This window comes from Trachypithecus francoisi, unplaced genomic scaffold (assembly GCF_009764315.1).
Source record: "Trachypithecus francoisi isolate TF-2019V2 unplaced genomic scaffold, Tfra_2.0 Lachesis_group1, whole genome shotgun sequence".
Taxonomy (NCBI): Eukaryota; Metazoa; Chordata; class Mammalia; order Primates; family Cercopithecidae; genus Trachypithecus; species Trachypithecus francoisi.
Window position 1 is genome coordinate 5704129 of NW_022681454.1, and position 14238 is coordinate 5718366.

General features: G+C 57.2%; 1 protein-coding gene across 5 annotated transcripts in view; it reads right to left on the minus strand.

Moving 5' to 3' along the window:
- SORCS2 (sortilin related VPS10 domain containing receptor 2) overlaps window positions 1-11791 on the minus strand; it is a 552142-nt gene extending 540351 nt beyond the window's left edge. For 4 of the 5 annotated variants that reach the window (XM_033213659.1, XM_033213661.1, XM_033213658.1 and 1 more), the window contains exon 1: window positions 11211-11791. In XM_033213659.1, the coding sequence (XP_033069550.1) occupies window positions 11211-11690 (480 nt within the window). In that variant the 5' untranslated portion in view covers window positions 11691-11791. The remainder of the gene's footprint in view (window positions 1-11210) is intronic. The other variant, XM_033213662.1, reaches the window with a different exon arrangement.
- Between the last annotated feature and the right edge of the window lie 2447 nt (window positions 11792-14238).

Here is a 14238-nt window from a genome sequence, read left to right on the forward strand (position 1 = left end):
TGGCCAGGCTGGTCTCAAACTCCTGACCTCAGGTAATCCACCTGCCTCGGCCTCCCAAAATGTTGGAATTACAGGCATGAGCCACCACGCCTGGCCAGAAAAAAGAATTTTAAAAAGAACTCAGGCTCAAGAGCGAAGGAATTCAAACTACATCTCGGGTCCTCACTAGCTGTGTGACTAGGGACAAGTCCTCCCGCCATGCCGAGCCTTCTTTTCCACAGCTGTAAAATGCATATAATCATGATATCTACTGTGTAGGTCTCTCTGTAGGAGCAAATAAAACAAGTGGGTGTGACACAGCATCCGGCACCTAGATGGGGGCTGTGATTTTTTTTTTTTTTGAGATGGAGTCTCGCTCTGTCGCCCAGGCTGGAGTGTGGTGGCTGGATCTCAGCTCACTGCAAGCTCCGCCTCCCGGGTTCACGCCATTCTCCTGCCTCAGCCTCCCGAGCAGCTGGGACTACGGGCGCGCACCACCACGCCCGGCTAATTTTTTGCATTTTTAGTAGAGACGGGGTTTCACCATGTTAGCCAGGATGGTCTCGATCTCCTGACCTTGTGATCCGCCTGTCTCAGCCTCCCAAAGTGCTGGGATTACAGGCGTGAGCCACCATGCCTGGCGGGGCTGTGATTTTTAACTTTATTATTATTAATCAGCAGTTCCCTGTAAATAGTAAGGGATTATTATTATAAGTTAAATTACATCAGAAGCAGAAGCTGGGAGGTGATCCTAACTGCCGGATCTCCCCGGCTGAGGCCTGGGAGATGCTATCTCTACTTCTGATGCTTCAGAAATATGCACGGCGAAAAAGCCTCATAAAGAATTCTTTCTGAATTAAAATTGATCTGAATGGAAGCAGCCACACTCTGCCTGGCTCTTTTCTTTCTCTAATTTGAACTTCATTTATCTGAGCGTTGGGAAACGGTGACTTGCAAGTGATGTGCTCGGTGTGAGTGAAGGCAAGCTCAACATTGCAGGAAATTATCTGCTTTTGCAAGAAAATTACTAAGGAAAGAGAGTGCTGTTATTTTAAGATCTTCGAGCTGGTGTGAGAAGAAACTAATTAAATGATTGTAATTTTCTGTGCAAATACAGTAACTGACTGCTACAGAAATGCAAAATAAGAAGGAGCTTTTCCACCTCAAAAGGACACTGGAGTTTTACATTTTTTTTCCAGTCTTTCCAGGAGAGTCCTCACTCACTCAAGTATCCCTATTCCATTTTTTTAATGACACATGGAGCTTAACTGGAATACAGATGACGAGCACCATATGCCTACTGGGAAGCTGTCCCGAGTCAGGGGCTGAATGGAAAAGATGGTGCTACTGCCCTCAGCGGGCTGTATATCAATCAGCAGCGAGCAAGTTGCCTAAGTCTGTGTTTTACAACCTTGCAGAGCACGTCAGGGATGGTCCGTGGGAACCTGCTGGGAGTGGGGAAAGTGGTACAGGGCATTCCCACCCCTACTATCCACTTAGACTGACAGACCCATGTCTGCACTTCTTTTACACCCAGAATCCAAGCTCACATCCAGGACGGGGCTTTCCAAGAAAAAGCAGGATGTGAACCAACGCAGAACACATGCCTTTACCTTTCCAATGCTACAGATGGAGACCTTGCCCTCCTGGTGGCCAGAGCCAGGGATCTCTGCTCCCTGGACTTCCGAAAGGGGAAGACGTTGGTCAGGAACAGCAGCTGCAGCCACAGCCAGGCTTCTCAGTTCATCAGCATCCCTGCAATCCATACAGCACCCACCCAAACTAGGAACTAAGGAGGGGCGAGGACAAAGTGGGCCGTTGGCAAGAACCTATAAACAACTCATCCTTTGGAGTACGAAAAAAGAAAGACAAGGCGGCCCTCAGAGAGGAGGCAACGGACAAGCTTCCCCTCCGCTTCTTCCTGCACCAGAAAAGGCACAGGGATTCTCCGCAGCGTCCCAGCTGATCTGCCCGTCACTCCAGCCTGCTCTCCTTCGAATCCTCTGCACAAGTCTTAGCCTGACTCTGAAAAAAATCACCATAAAATGAAGTAACGGCTACGCCGAGAGGCCCACGCAAGCTCTGGGCTGCCTTCTCATCTGAGGGGCGTGCCGAGGAATGAGGCTAATTTATGACCTCTTTAGAATACTCTCAGGAACCTTCACACAACTACAAACTAAATCGCCCTTTATTAAAGTAAAAGTGGATTTGTGAAATGTGCTCAGCAACTTTATGAACAGGGCCGTCTCTCTGCCTTCGAGCCAGGCTTCTATGATCAACGGCCGAGTCTCTCCTCTGCCCCTGGGCGCTCCAAGCTGCTCCAGCCCCCAGGCCTCTCCTTCAGCCTTAATATTCTCACCATCCCAACCTGCTCCTCAGCCCGGGACTCTACTCATCCTGCGGAGCAGCTCCCTCTTCACCTCCTCCAGGAAATCTTTCCAGACTTGCCCAGCGCAGACTCACACAGCACCTAGAACGCGCTAGGATGAATTCCTGTCCAGACCAAACATTTCACCAGGGCAGCCTCGCTGTATCCTCAGCACCTAACAGCGCTAGGCACACAGAGAAGCTCGGTAAAGAGCTGAGGCCAACAGCTACCACGAGCTGGGCCTTGAGCTAGTTTCAAGAAGACAGTGAAGGTGCCAGTGAAGTCGACACTCTTAGGAAACAAGATGAAGGAGGACACTGGTGGGTCTGCTGGCCAGGCTCCCAGCCATGGATCGCGTGGCCCCAGCACAGGCCTGACACACAGAAACCATTATCCTCATTTGATAAATTAGGAAAAAGGCTCAGAGACGTTCAGTCCTCATCCAAGCATGAACAGCAGGCTCGGGTGAGACCAGCCGTTCCTGAAGTTCAGCTCTCATGGAAATCTGCCTCCTTCGTGACTACTTGAAAGAGGCTGCTGTGAGGTTCTTGGGCTGGGCATTCCTTCATTCCTAGTCTCCATTCATATAAATAAAATACAGATCAATCAGCAAATGTGTACTAACATAAACAACGTCCGGGTTGGTAGTGACCTTGGAGATGGTCTAGTCCTGACGCTCATCTTACAGATGGGGAAACTGATGCCTGGGGAAGAGTGGGTACATGGGTGGCCAGCATGATGGGAAGGGAGGGGTGAACGCCCAGCTGAGCGATGCAGGGAGATAACCCAGAATTCCCCAGGGAGGAGAGGGAAAGCAGCACCAGCATGTTGGAGGGCAGGGGAGGGATCCAGGGGTCAGAGCCAGAGGCTATGGAGCAGCATGGAGTGCACCCCTGGGTCCAGCTGGGATCTAGGCTCACAACCACAACTCTGGACCCCTCAGTCAGCCCCTGGTGGTCCCGCTTTCCCCCCAAGCTGAAAGCCCCTGCAGTGGCCCGGAGCATGGATATGGAGCCTCCTTTTGAGCACTTCTAGCGAGGAGGGATCAGGGCCTCCAGAGCAGCACGAGAGCCCATCCACATCGCTGCCCTGCACGTGGGGCAACTGAAGACAATCCAGCCTCCCTCAGCTCTGCGCTTCCCCACTGTGCACCAGAGGGGTGGGGTTCCAGCCCAAAGCTGGGTTTCTATCCCATAACCCCTCCTGCTCACATTCCCCGGGAGTGTTGGCCCCTCAGGCAAGGACCCAGCAAGGCAGGGTAACTTAGGTCAGGTGAACTGATTGCAGGGAGTGGGAGAGTGGGTTTGGGAGCTTCTCAGGGGTCCTCAGAAGTGACAGGAACAAACTAGCACTTGAGGGGGTACACAAGGGAGGACAGAACGTGGGGGATCCACAGTCAAGGTCTCACCTGCTGAACTTGGATGAGAACACAAACAAAGGCAGCTCCCCATCCCAGAGCAGGCCCGCACCACCCAGGCCAGGGAGTAGGTCTGTGCAGCTCCCCATCCCAGAGCAGGCCCACACCACCCAGGCCAGGGAGTGGGTCTGTGCAGCTCCCCATCCCAGAGCAGGCCCACACCATCCAGGCCAGGGAGTGGGTCTGTGCAGCTCCCCATCCCAGAGCAGACCCGCACCACCCAGGCCAGGGAGTGGGTCTGTGCAGCCCAGCTCACAGCAAAAGCCTCTCTTCCACACCACTGAGGCCAGGGAAGCAGGTCTGTGCAGCTCCCCATCCCTGAGCGGCCCACACCACCCAGGCCAGGGAGTGGGTCTGTGCAGGGCAGGCCAGACCACAGCAAAAGCCTCCCTCGGACCCCAGCCAGGAAACACCATGCGCAGGAGCCCCACTCAGACAGCCCCTGCTTCACGGCACAGGCAATGGCCACGGGCAGCCCCTCCACCAGCCCACCTGCCCTCTGCACCCCAGAGATCTCTGCTGCTCCCCTCTGTCCCACCTCCCCAGCCTTGTCAGCCGTCCTCATCCTCCTCCACCTGTGGCCCATGTGACCGCTCCCCAGGTGAACTGAGCTTCCCCGGCCCACCCCGCCTTGCCCTCCCTGCACCTGTGCCTCCACACCGGCCCCACCTCACTCCTCCTGAATTGCATCCCTGGGGCTCTCTGCCCCACCCCACCCCCCACTTTGGGCCACAGGCACTTCAAGAGAAGGAGTCCATCCCCCTGGCTCCAGGCCCTTCCTCTGCACCCCAGGGCTGACACCTGAAACACGATGACCAAACGAGGGCCCAAGTGGAGAGAGAGCACGGCTCCCCACCCTCCTGGCTCAGAGGAGAATCAGAAGGACGGGGACTCCTGCACAGTGCACTCAGCAGACCCCATGGGTAAGCACCCAGGAAACGAGGCCTGCGGCTGCTTCTTACCTTCCCCCTAAAAGCGGCTGATTTGGAGGCAAATGTGAGGCCACGTGGAGGGTTCTGGGCACAACTCCCTCCCCTTCCTGCTGGGAGCTCTCAACCCACGCTCTGAATGTCGAGTGACTGGGGCGAGGGCAGAAGCCCTGGGTCAACTTGCGAGCTTGCGGTTTGCACGCTGAGACTTCCCTAGGCTCAGCCCGCCCTCTGCATGTCCCCATGTGCTGCTGCCTCTCTCCACACAGAGTCCCTGGCTCCCTCGTGGTTCTTCATCCAGCCGCCAGGCCCAGGGTCCCGGACAGGTTTGCCCCGCCAGCAGCCAGCTCCTGGCAGCAAGTATGACAGGCACTCAGCCCTGGTCACCACATCCCTTGACCTCTGCCTACTTCTGTCTCTCTCCAGGTGGCCGCTGGACACCCTTGGTGATGAGCTGTCACGACAGAGATGCACTGCCTCTGGACGGAGGCCCGGTACTCACAGGCTGACCAGCCACAGCTCAGCCACCACGGCCCACACCTTGGGCTCCAATCCAGCCCCCACCCCTAGTGCTGGGAGGCCACACCGTGGGGGCATAGAATTCCAGGGTAATGCACGGCAAGTTCAGCAGACTTAAATTAAAAACCCCGAGCTTGGAGCCACCAAGCTGTCCTCTAAGGTGGACTGGAGTTGACATCACAAAACCACAAGCATCAGACACAAGGCTACAGGTCAGCTTTGTCACGGATTTGAACCCGTTCATTTAAGAACTCACATGGTCTCTACACTCTGGAAGTTGGCCTGGAGCCTAGAAGCCCAGCGCCACTCAGGACGGAGAGAGGCCTGCAGAGCCAAGGCAGCCACGTCCTCTGCGTCCAGCCAAGCACCTCTCTCCAACCCATTCTCCTCTCCATCAGCCCCCTCCACAGCCCTGGTCCATGCCCCCCCTGGCAGCAGCTCCTCCCTGAGCCTCTGTCCAGATGTCTCACCCCACAGCCCTCACCAGCCCCATCCGCCACACTGCCTCAGAGCTCTTTCTTGATGTCATTTGCTGAGCTCCTGCTGTGGGCCAGGCTCTGATCTGAGCATTTCACATGGAAGATCTCACTTCACCTGCACCGCAAACCTGTGAGCCTTACTTCTCCCATTTTCAAGATATGGTCACTGAAGTCCAGAGAATTTAGTCCATTTGCCTAGATCCCAGAGCCAGAGAGCAGCAGGGCCAGGATACAGACCCGGGCAGGCTGTCTCTGAAGCCATTGCAATGTCCACCACGCCTCACTGCCACACTGACTCTTCAGCCTCACATCTGGGGTCTGTCGGGAGCTTTTGAATCTGTTTTTTCCAAACTTCTTTTCTCTGGTTTGTCTCCATGCATAATGCATTCACTCTCGCTTTATATAACACACACATACCTTCAAAATTCCAACCCCCCAGACCTTGCTCAAGTTGGAATGTTGTTTTTCTGGAATGTTCTCCATCTCCTATATACTCCACCTACTCATTCTTTAGGCCAGCCTTGCTGCCACCTCTTCCATGCAGTCTTCCCTGATTTTGCCATCAGCATTATCGGGTAGGGTGACACTCGCCCCCTCATATCCTAGCAGTTCATGTTCATCTCCCACTAGACTACTCCGAGATCCACTACTAAACTCAGGGGATGCAAAGGAAGCTAAGACCCCTTCCCTGCTATCAGGGTCTGAACTGTGTCCCCCCACCAAAATCCATACGTTGAAGTCCTAATCCCTAGCACTACAAAATGTGACTGTATTTGGAAGCAGAGCCTTTAAAGAGGTAACTAAGTTAAAATGAGGTGGTTAGAACAAGCCCTGATCCAGTATGACTGGTGCTCTTACAAGAAAAGGAGATGAGGACACAGACACACACAGAGGTAAGATCATGTGGAGACATGGGGAAGGCGGCATGGCAAGGCCAGGAGCGAGGCCTCAGAAGGAACCAACCTGAACAATACCTTGATCTCTGACATCAAGCCTCCAGGACTGCAAGAAAATACATTTGTGTTGTTTCAGTCACAGAGTCTGTGGCACTTTGCCCTGGCAGCCCTAGAGAGAGAATTCACCTGCCCTCAAGGAACTCAACACCCGGCAGATGTCATGATGGAAATCTCATACAAACTTGGAGAGAGGCCACGGGCACTATAGTAGAAGATGCTGCCACAGACCACTAGTTCTTGACCTCTTAACTCAGAGAAACAAGTTTGAGAAGCTCTTCTGACGTGTAGCTCTAGCTCTCTGGGTATAAAATATACACAAATATCGGGTTCATCAAGATTACAGAACAGAGAGTATGGGTAATCTGCTCAGAACCACCTCAGCATTCAACTGCCTTGGATAGCACCAACCATGTGGCGCAGCACAGAGCAGATTTGGGAAATGGGCAGAGGGGAGGGAGAAGGAAGCACGAGGGGAGGGGAAGAGAAGGAGGGAAGGGGAAGGGAGGGACGGGAGGGAGGGAGGGAAGGGAGGGACGGGAGGGAGGGAGGGAAGGGGAAGGGGAAGGGGGGACGGGAGGGAGGGAAGGGGAAGGGAGGGACGGGAGGGAGGGAAGGGGAAGGGGGGAAGGGAGGGACGGGAGGGAGGGAAGGGGAAGGGGAAGGGAGGGAGGGAGGGGAGGGAGGGGGAAGGGGAAGGAGGGACGGGGGGAGGGAAGGGGAGGGGGAAGGGAGGGACGGGAGGGAGGGAAGGGGAAGGGGAAGGGAGGGACGGGAGGGGGGAAGGGGAAGGGGAAGGGAGGGACGGGAGGGAGGGAGGGAAGGGGAGGGGGAAGGGAGGGACGGGAGGGAGGGAGGGAAGGGGAGGGGAGGGAGGGAGGGAGGGAAGGGGAAGGGGAAGGGAGGGACGGGAGGGAGGGAGGGAAGGGGAGGGGAGGGAGGGACGGGAGGGAGGGAAGGGGAGGGGAGGGGAGGGAAGGGAGGGAGGGAGGGAAGGGGAGGGGAGAGAGGAGAGGGGAGGGGAGGGGAGAGGGGAGTGGAGGAGAGGGGAGGGGAGGGGAGGGAGGGGAGGGAGGTACTGATCTTCTTGGGGAACAATGACAGAGGTGAACAAACTGGACCAGGCTGCAGGAAGCTCACGTTCAAGTCAAATGATACATTCAGCTTCAAAGTTGAGGATCAAGTGCCTTGTGGGAAGGAGCCCAGGTGAGCTGTGCTTAAAATAAGCACAATAAGCCCACGATTTCCCAGAAACATTAAGAACAGGACGGGGCACAGCACATTCTGCATAGGGATAACATGAAACCACAACCCCAGAGGCTGAGAGCCACACTCTGTAATATTTATCCACCTTCAAATAGCACCGCTGCCTCCAAGGGCAGCTCCGGAGATGCAAAACCCGGAGCTGTGTGTGCACAGCCCACTCTAGATCCATACAAACGCAATACCTCTTGGTTTCAATGAAACATTAATTTCACACATAACAATTTGTTTCTACAGCTAAACATCAGACAGGGAGGCAGTGTTTGAACTTGCAAGCAAGTCCCCTTCTCTATCGCCATGGGAGCAGGCAGAACCAAGCCGTTGGAAGGAAAACCCACATAATGTTAACGCAGCTGCAGCGACGGGGGCTTAAATCCTGGAACTCCTTCTTGCGGGATGCTCTCAAATGCCATGTTTTAAAGTCCATCCCCCTCATCAAATGCTCCTTTTAATTTTGAAGAACACCTGATATGGTAAAGTAAACACGCTCTCTGTTCATGTTGACCACATCTGCAGAGGGCGGTGAGCAAGTTAAAGGAAATAAAACGTTAGGAAGACTGCTCGGCAAACCAGCTGTGTGAGTTTCTGTCTGGTTGTAGCTTTCAAAGATGGTGCTTTCAAGCAGACATGAAACCCACTGCCAAATCCCGGCTAAAATCTTTAGTCCTGTGGTTGCAAGACGAGACTAGAGGGAGCAGAGTACATTTCTAAGACACGTCGTGTGCTGAAAAAAAACAATACTACGCACGCAACAAGCACTAAGGCAGTGATTTTTTCTTTTAAAGCGGTTTTACTTAGTTAGCTCAAGGTAACCGGCTTCTTGCCTCTTCTGAGTTTTCTCAGGCAAGGTGAAACTCCTGCAGCCTCCCCTGCTCCCCGAGGTGCAGGATGATAAGGTCCTTCCCTGACTGCCCAGTCCGGAGAATGGGTGTGTGGGAGAGGCAGGAGTGGAAGGTGTTGAAGCCCAATGCCTGGTCCAGCGTCTGACCCCACGGACACCCACACCCACTACTCACAATGAGGGTGTCCTGGCTTCTACTTCCCGAGTGTTAGCTAAGTGTCAGGCTATGCCCGGTGTGCCACACCTCACCCCTGCCCCTCGCCTCATGCTGACCAGAGGACATCCATCCCTTAAAACTCCTCTCTGGTTCCTTGGACTTTCTGTCCTTACTAAAGAGAAGCCAACATTGCCCCCCACTCACAACCCCCCACCCCAAGACACACACACACCTGCCAGCAGTGAGGACGCAAGCCCACCCAGTCATAGAGGAGTCACCCAACCCAGCTGCCACCCTCAAGGAGCAAAGCCACACAGGCCCCTCTGACTGCCTCCCACCCCCAGTACCCCATCCCTGCTGGCCCAAGCTCCCTCCTCAACTCTCTCCCAGGAAGCTGCCCTGCACCCGGACTGTGAGGTCAGGTCAGAGGCAGGCTGGGTGTCAGCCTATCCCAAAGACAGCTAGCCTGCCCCTCCCATGGGGCTCCTCCACCCCCTCCCCAGGAAGCTAATGGCAAAGGGGCAGGAGCAGGCTTCAGGATCAACCACCTCGGCAGACGGGGTAGGGGATTAGAGCTTTCTGGCCCTGCGGGATTTGCTCTTTGTGTTTATTTGGTCCTTTGAGCTCTCAGTTTCTGGGTTACCTTTCCGCCTGAGTTACAGCTTATGGTACGGCAGACGCCGTTTGTTCACAAGTACACCTGGCATCTGACCCCTCTCTCAAGGTGCAGATGGAGAGAACACTCCCAGTGCTCTTCTAGGGAGGTGGCACCTGCCACCTCTGCAAGGCACCCCAGCCAGCACCCTGACTGCCCCCTGCTGGCCCACTGCACCCAGGGAGCCAACTCTGCCCTCCAAGGGCTGCTAGTCAGGCTGGAGATGTCAGGAATGACCCAAGACCAGATACTTGGCACCTGCACCCTGATAGACGCTGGCTGGTTGGGGAGCTGGGCTCTAGGCCGACTAAATTCATTCAATGCTGCCCCTAACCCTACCCCAACATATTCATCTGCCCACCTCGCCCCTCCTCCAGCACACATCACAGCTGCCTGGGAGTAGCCCAGCAAAGCCGGACGGAGGAGATGGGCACAAGTGACTGCCCAAATTATGCCCTTTCCTGGCTCCAGAGGCCAGTGTTCCCCACCCAGGCCACAGCCAGTGCATATAGGAACCCTGGCCCTTGGGGAAGCAAGAAGAGGTGTCCTAGGGCCCCAGGAGACAGCAAGGCACAGGAATGAGGGTCCTAGGGGACCCCAGGAGACAGCAAGGCACAGGAATGAGGGGAGGCTCCCATCTCTCCTCCGCATACAAATATATCATCCTCTCGGGATTCATGGTTACCACCTCCCTACCCCCATCCTTCTCTGGAAACTGCAAAACTAGAGGCCCACAGAGCTGCCCCAGGGTGACTTCAGAGTGGCCCTCGGCCCTTTTGGGGGTGGGGGGGAGTGAGGCTGAGGCAGCCCCCAGGGGAATAATCTAAAGGGACCCTCTGCCTCCTGCATGCACCAACAAAGGCCAAGGCAGGCAGGATCTGGGAAGGGTGGGAGCCCCAGGCTGTGGGTGGAAGAACAGGAGGTCCCCAACAGAGGTGGCAAACTTCCAGCTGGAGCAAAGCCAGAGTAGCCGGGAACGTGGGGGGAGGGCAGGGAGTTTGCCGTGCCAGCGTCACACAGGTCCCCAGCACAGTGTGGGGCCGAACCCAAGGGGGTAGGCGGACCCCAGGGCATCCAGGCGGGGCAACCGGCAGCAGGAGCTCAAGACAGCCGCGGGTGGCACTAGACCCTAGGGAGGGGGGAACCCAGAAATCCCAGAGTCCCAGAATAGGATTCGAGCTGACCGGGGAAGTCCCGGAGCCTGCGGAGGCGCCACCGCGGAGTCCCGGGTAGACCAGGGAGGGGAGGATCCCGGAGCCCAAAATCCCAGAACGCGAGGCTCAGCTCAGGGAGCCTGGGCGCGAGAGAGGTAACGCCTAACGCCGAGCTGGGGTGACCCTCAAGGACCTGCAGGCTCCCGAAGCCTCTGGGGACCTCCTCCGTAACCCAGGACCTGGAGGCCAGCGGGGGAGTATCGGAGGTGGCCCAGGATCCCGAAATCTGTGGGAATGTCCCCTGCGGTGAGACAAGCGCACGAATCTGAGGACCTCTCCCCAAGAGGGGCGCCGCCGAGGTGACCCAAGTGCCCAAGTCGCCAAGAACGCCCCTGATGACCACAGGGGGGTCTGGGGTGGGGTCCGTGGTGGTCCCGCCGGGGCGTCCCATGGTGTACCGCGTAGGGGCCGCGGCGAGCCCACGGAGGTCACTTACACTGCTGTTCTCGCCCGTCCAGTGCACCATCGCCTGGTTGTGCGTCGCGTCCCCCTTGAGCACGAACGACGTGCTGATGAGCGACACCTGAGCCCGGGAAGCCACTCCGACCAGCGGCGCCGCCCGCTCCCAGCGCCGGTAGCCCGGGGCGGTGGCGCCGTCCTCCTCACCGGGACCCGGAGCAGGACCGGGACTCGGACCCGGGGCCCCGGGCTCAGTGCCGCGCGCCTGCCGGTCCTCGCCGCCACCGGGCTCCGCGCGTCCCGCGGGAGGGCTCCGTGGCACCCGGGTCAGTTGGGCATGAGGACCCAGGTGCCCGGGCTCGGGGGAGCGCCCCGCCGCCCCGCAGGCGCCCAGCAGCAGCAGCAGCAGGAGCGGCCGCGAGCGCGGCGAGCGCAGCGGCGGCGGAGCCCCAGGACTCGGGGCTCGGGCGGTGGGGCCGGGGCCCTTCGGGGCGCGCGAGGGCCCCCAGTGCGCCATGGTCGCCAGGGGCGGCGGCGGAGCCGGCGGCGGGGCGGCGCGGACTAGGGGACCGCGGCCGGGAGAGCGGGAGGGCGCTGAGGAGCGCGAGCAAGAGCGCAGAGAAAGGAGCCGGCGAGGGGAGGGAGCGGCGGGAGGAGGGGACTCGGCGGCCCCAGCGGCACCCGCGATGCCGAGCGCGCACCGCCATCTGCCGGCCGGCCCGCCGCCCGGACGCCCGTGGGAAGCCCGGGGTTCCGGAGCGCGGCCCCACCTCCAGGCCAGGATCCCCTTCCCAGCTCGGTGGTTCCTCCCGTCCTCCTTCCCGGCTCTCCCACCTCTTGCCGTCCTCCCTCGTCCCTCTCTCCAGGTCCAGCCACGGTTCTGGGGCTCTGGACTCCCGCTGGGAACAGCCAGGTCCCCGTCCAGGAGCTGACAGCCTGAGGGAGACAGACCAACCTAAGAGGACACATTTATAGGCAAAAGAACCCTGAGCTAGAACCAGGGCTCCTGGCGCAGGTTATAAAGGGTTCTCCTCAAGGGGTCTCTGAAGAGGTGGCAGTGGAGAGAGGTTGAGGCTCATGAAGGTCCCTGGGGAGACCTGCTAGGCGGCGGGAGGGGAGTGGGGGGGGGGCAGTGCAGAGGCCCCTAAGGTGTCCTCAGCAGAACTGCCCCAAGGACAGCCAGGCCTCTGACTCAGACATCAGGACGTGCAGTGGCTTCATCTTCCAACCCAGGGGCCACGAGGGAGCTACTCTGAACAGGACAAGCCCCTGTGTAGGGAGGCGTCCGTAGGGGGTAGGGGGCGAGGTGCTAGGGACCTGGCAGGTGCAGTGAGGAATGTGGAAACTGAGGCTCAGAGCACAGCAAGTCCCCACCCAAGGTCCCGTGGCCACTTTAGTTTAGTAGAGATAAAAATGACTTCACAGAGCACCCACCCTGAGTGTCAGACGGGCCTCCAGGAACAAGCAGGGCAGGCGTTTCCCAAGGCAAGGCCAGGGACAGAGCCTCTGCCAGGCCAGGGCCACCCTGACCCCCACTTTCCCCCAGAGGCCCTGCGCCAGATAGGAGCCCTTGGGCCAGGGTCCCTGTCACACCCCACCTCCCAGCTGGGTGTCTTGGCTCCAGAGAGAGCCTATGGGGCAGAGGGGCAAGGCCTCAAACATTTGGGAAAGATGGAGAATTGGGGGTTCCCTCTGGCTCTCAAAGAATTGGAACACCCAGCGCCCTCCCCAGGAAATCATATCCCAAAGCACTGGGCACAGGCTACCTGCGTTCACTCTGTGCCCAGCACTGGGAGTTGGAGAGGAGGAGGTCTGGCCAGATGCCTAAGAAGGTCCCACACTCTGAATGTGCCCTCCTCTCTCACCCCACCATGTAAATCCTGAACCTGTCAGGTTCAAACCCAATGGGAAGAGGGAAGGGAGGACTCTGCAGCTGTGGGAACATCTGGTCTCACACAGGAAGCAGAGAAGAACAGAGCAGGGTCAGTGGAGGGTGGAGGGGAGGGGAGATGAGGAAAAGGGGACTGAAAGAGGGCTGCAGACCGTGGCTGGCAGAAGAGCACTGCACATGGAGTCAGAGAAGAGACCGTTCGGTTCCACCCCAGCTTAGACAGGAACCACCACGTGGCCTTCCCCAAACACCCAGGCCTCCATTTTGCCAACTGTAGAGGAAGAGGCTGTACAATCTCTGGGATCCCTCTCAGTGTTAACTGTTTTTGTTTTGTTTTAAATAAAGAAGGCCTCCAAGTACTACCCTCAAGAAACTTGGCCGGGTGCAGTGGCTCACGCTTGTAATCCCAACACTGTGGGGGGCTAAGTTGGGAGGAATGCTTGAGGCCAGGAGTCAGAGACCAGCCTGGGCAACACAGTGAGACCCCATCTCTATGAAAAACATTTAAAATATTAGCTGAGTGTGGTCCAAACTACTTGGGAAGTTGAGGTTAAAGGATCGCTTGAGCCCAGGAGGTCAAGGCTGTGGTGAGCCAAGATCACGCCGCTGCACTCCAGTGTGGAAGAAAGAAAGGAAGGAAGGCAGGAAGGCAGGAAGGCAGGAAGGCAGGAAGGCAGGAAGGGAGGGAGGGAGGGAGGGAGGGAGGGAGGGAGGAAGGAGAGAAGGGAAGGAGGGAAGGAGGGAAGGAGGGAGGGAAGGAGGGAAGGAGGGAAGGAAAGAAGGAAGGAGGGAAGGAAAGAAGGAAGGAGGGAAGGAAAGAAGGAAGGAGGGAAGGAAGGAAGGAAAGAAGGAAGGAAGGAAGGAGATGGAGGGAGGGAAGGAAGGAAGGAAAGAAGGAAGGAAGGAAGGAAGGAAGGAAGGAAGGAAGGAAAGGAAGAAGGAAAGAAAAGAAAGAAAAGAAAAGGAAAGGAAGGAAGGAAAAGAGAAGAGGGAAAGGAAAGGAAGGAAGGAGGGAGGGAGGAAGGGAAGGGAAGGGAAGAGGGAGGGAAGGAAAGGAGAAAGAAAGGAAGGAAGGAGAGAAAGAGAAAAGAGAGAAAAAGAAAGAGAAAGAAGGAAGGAAGGAAAGAAGGAAGGAAGGAAGGAAGGAAGGAAAGGAAGAAGGAAAGAAAGAAAG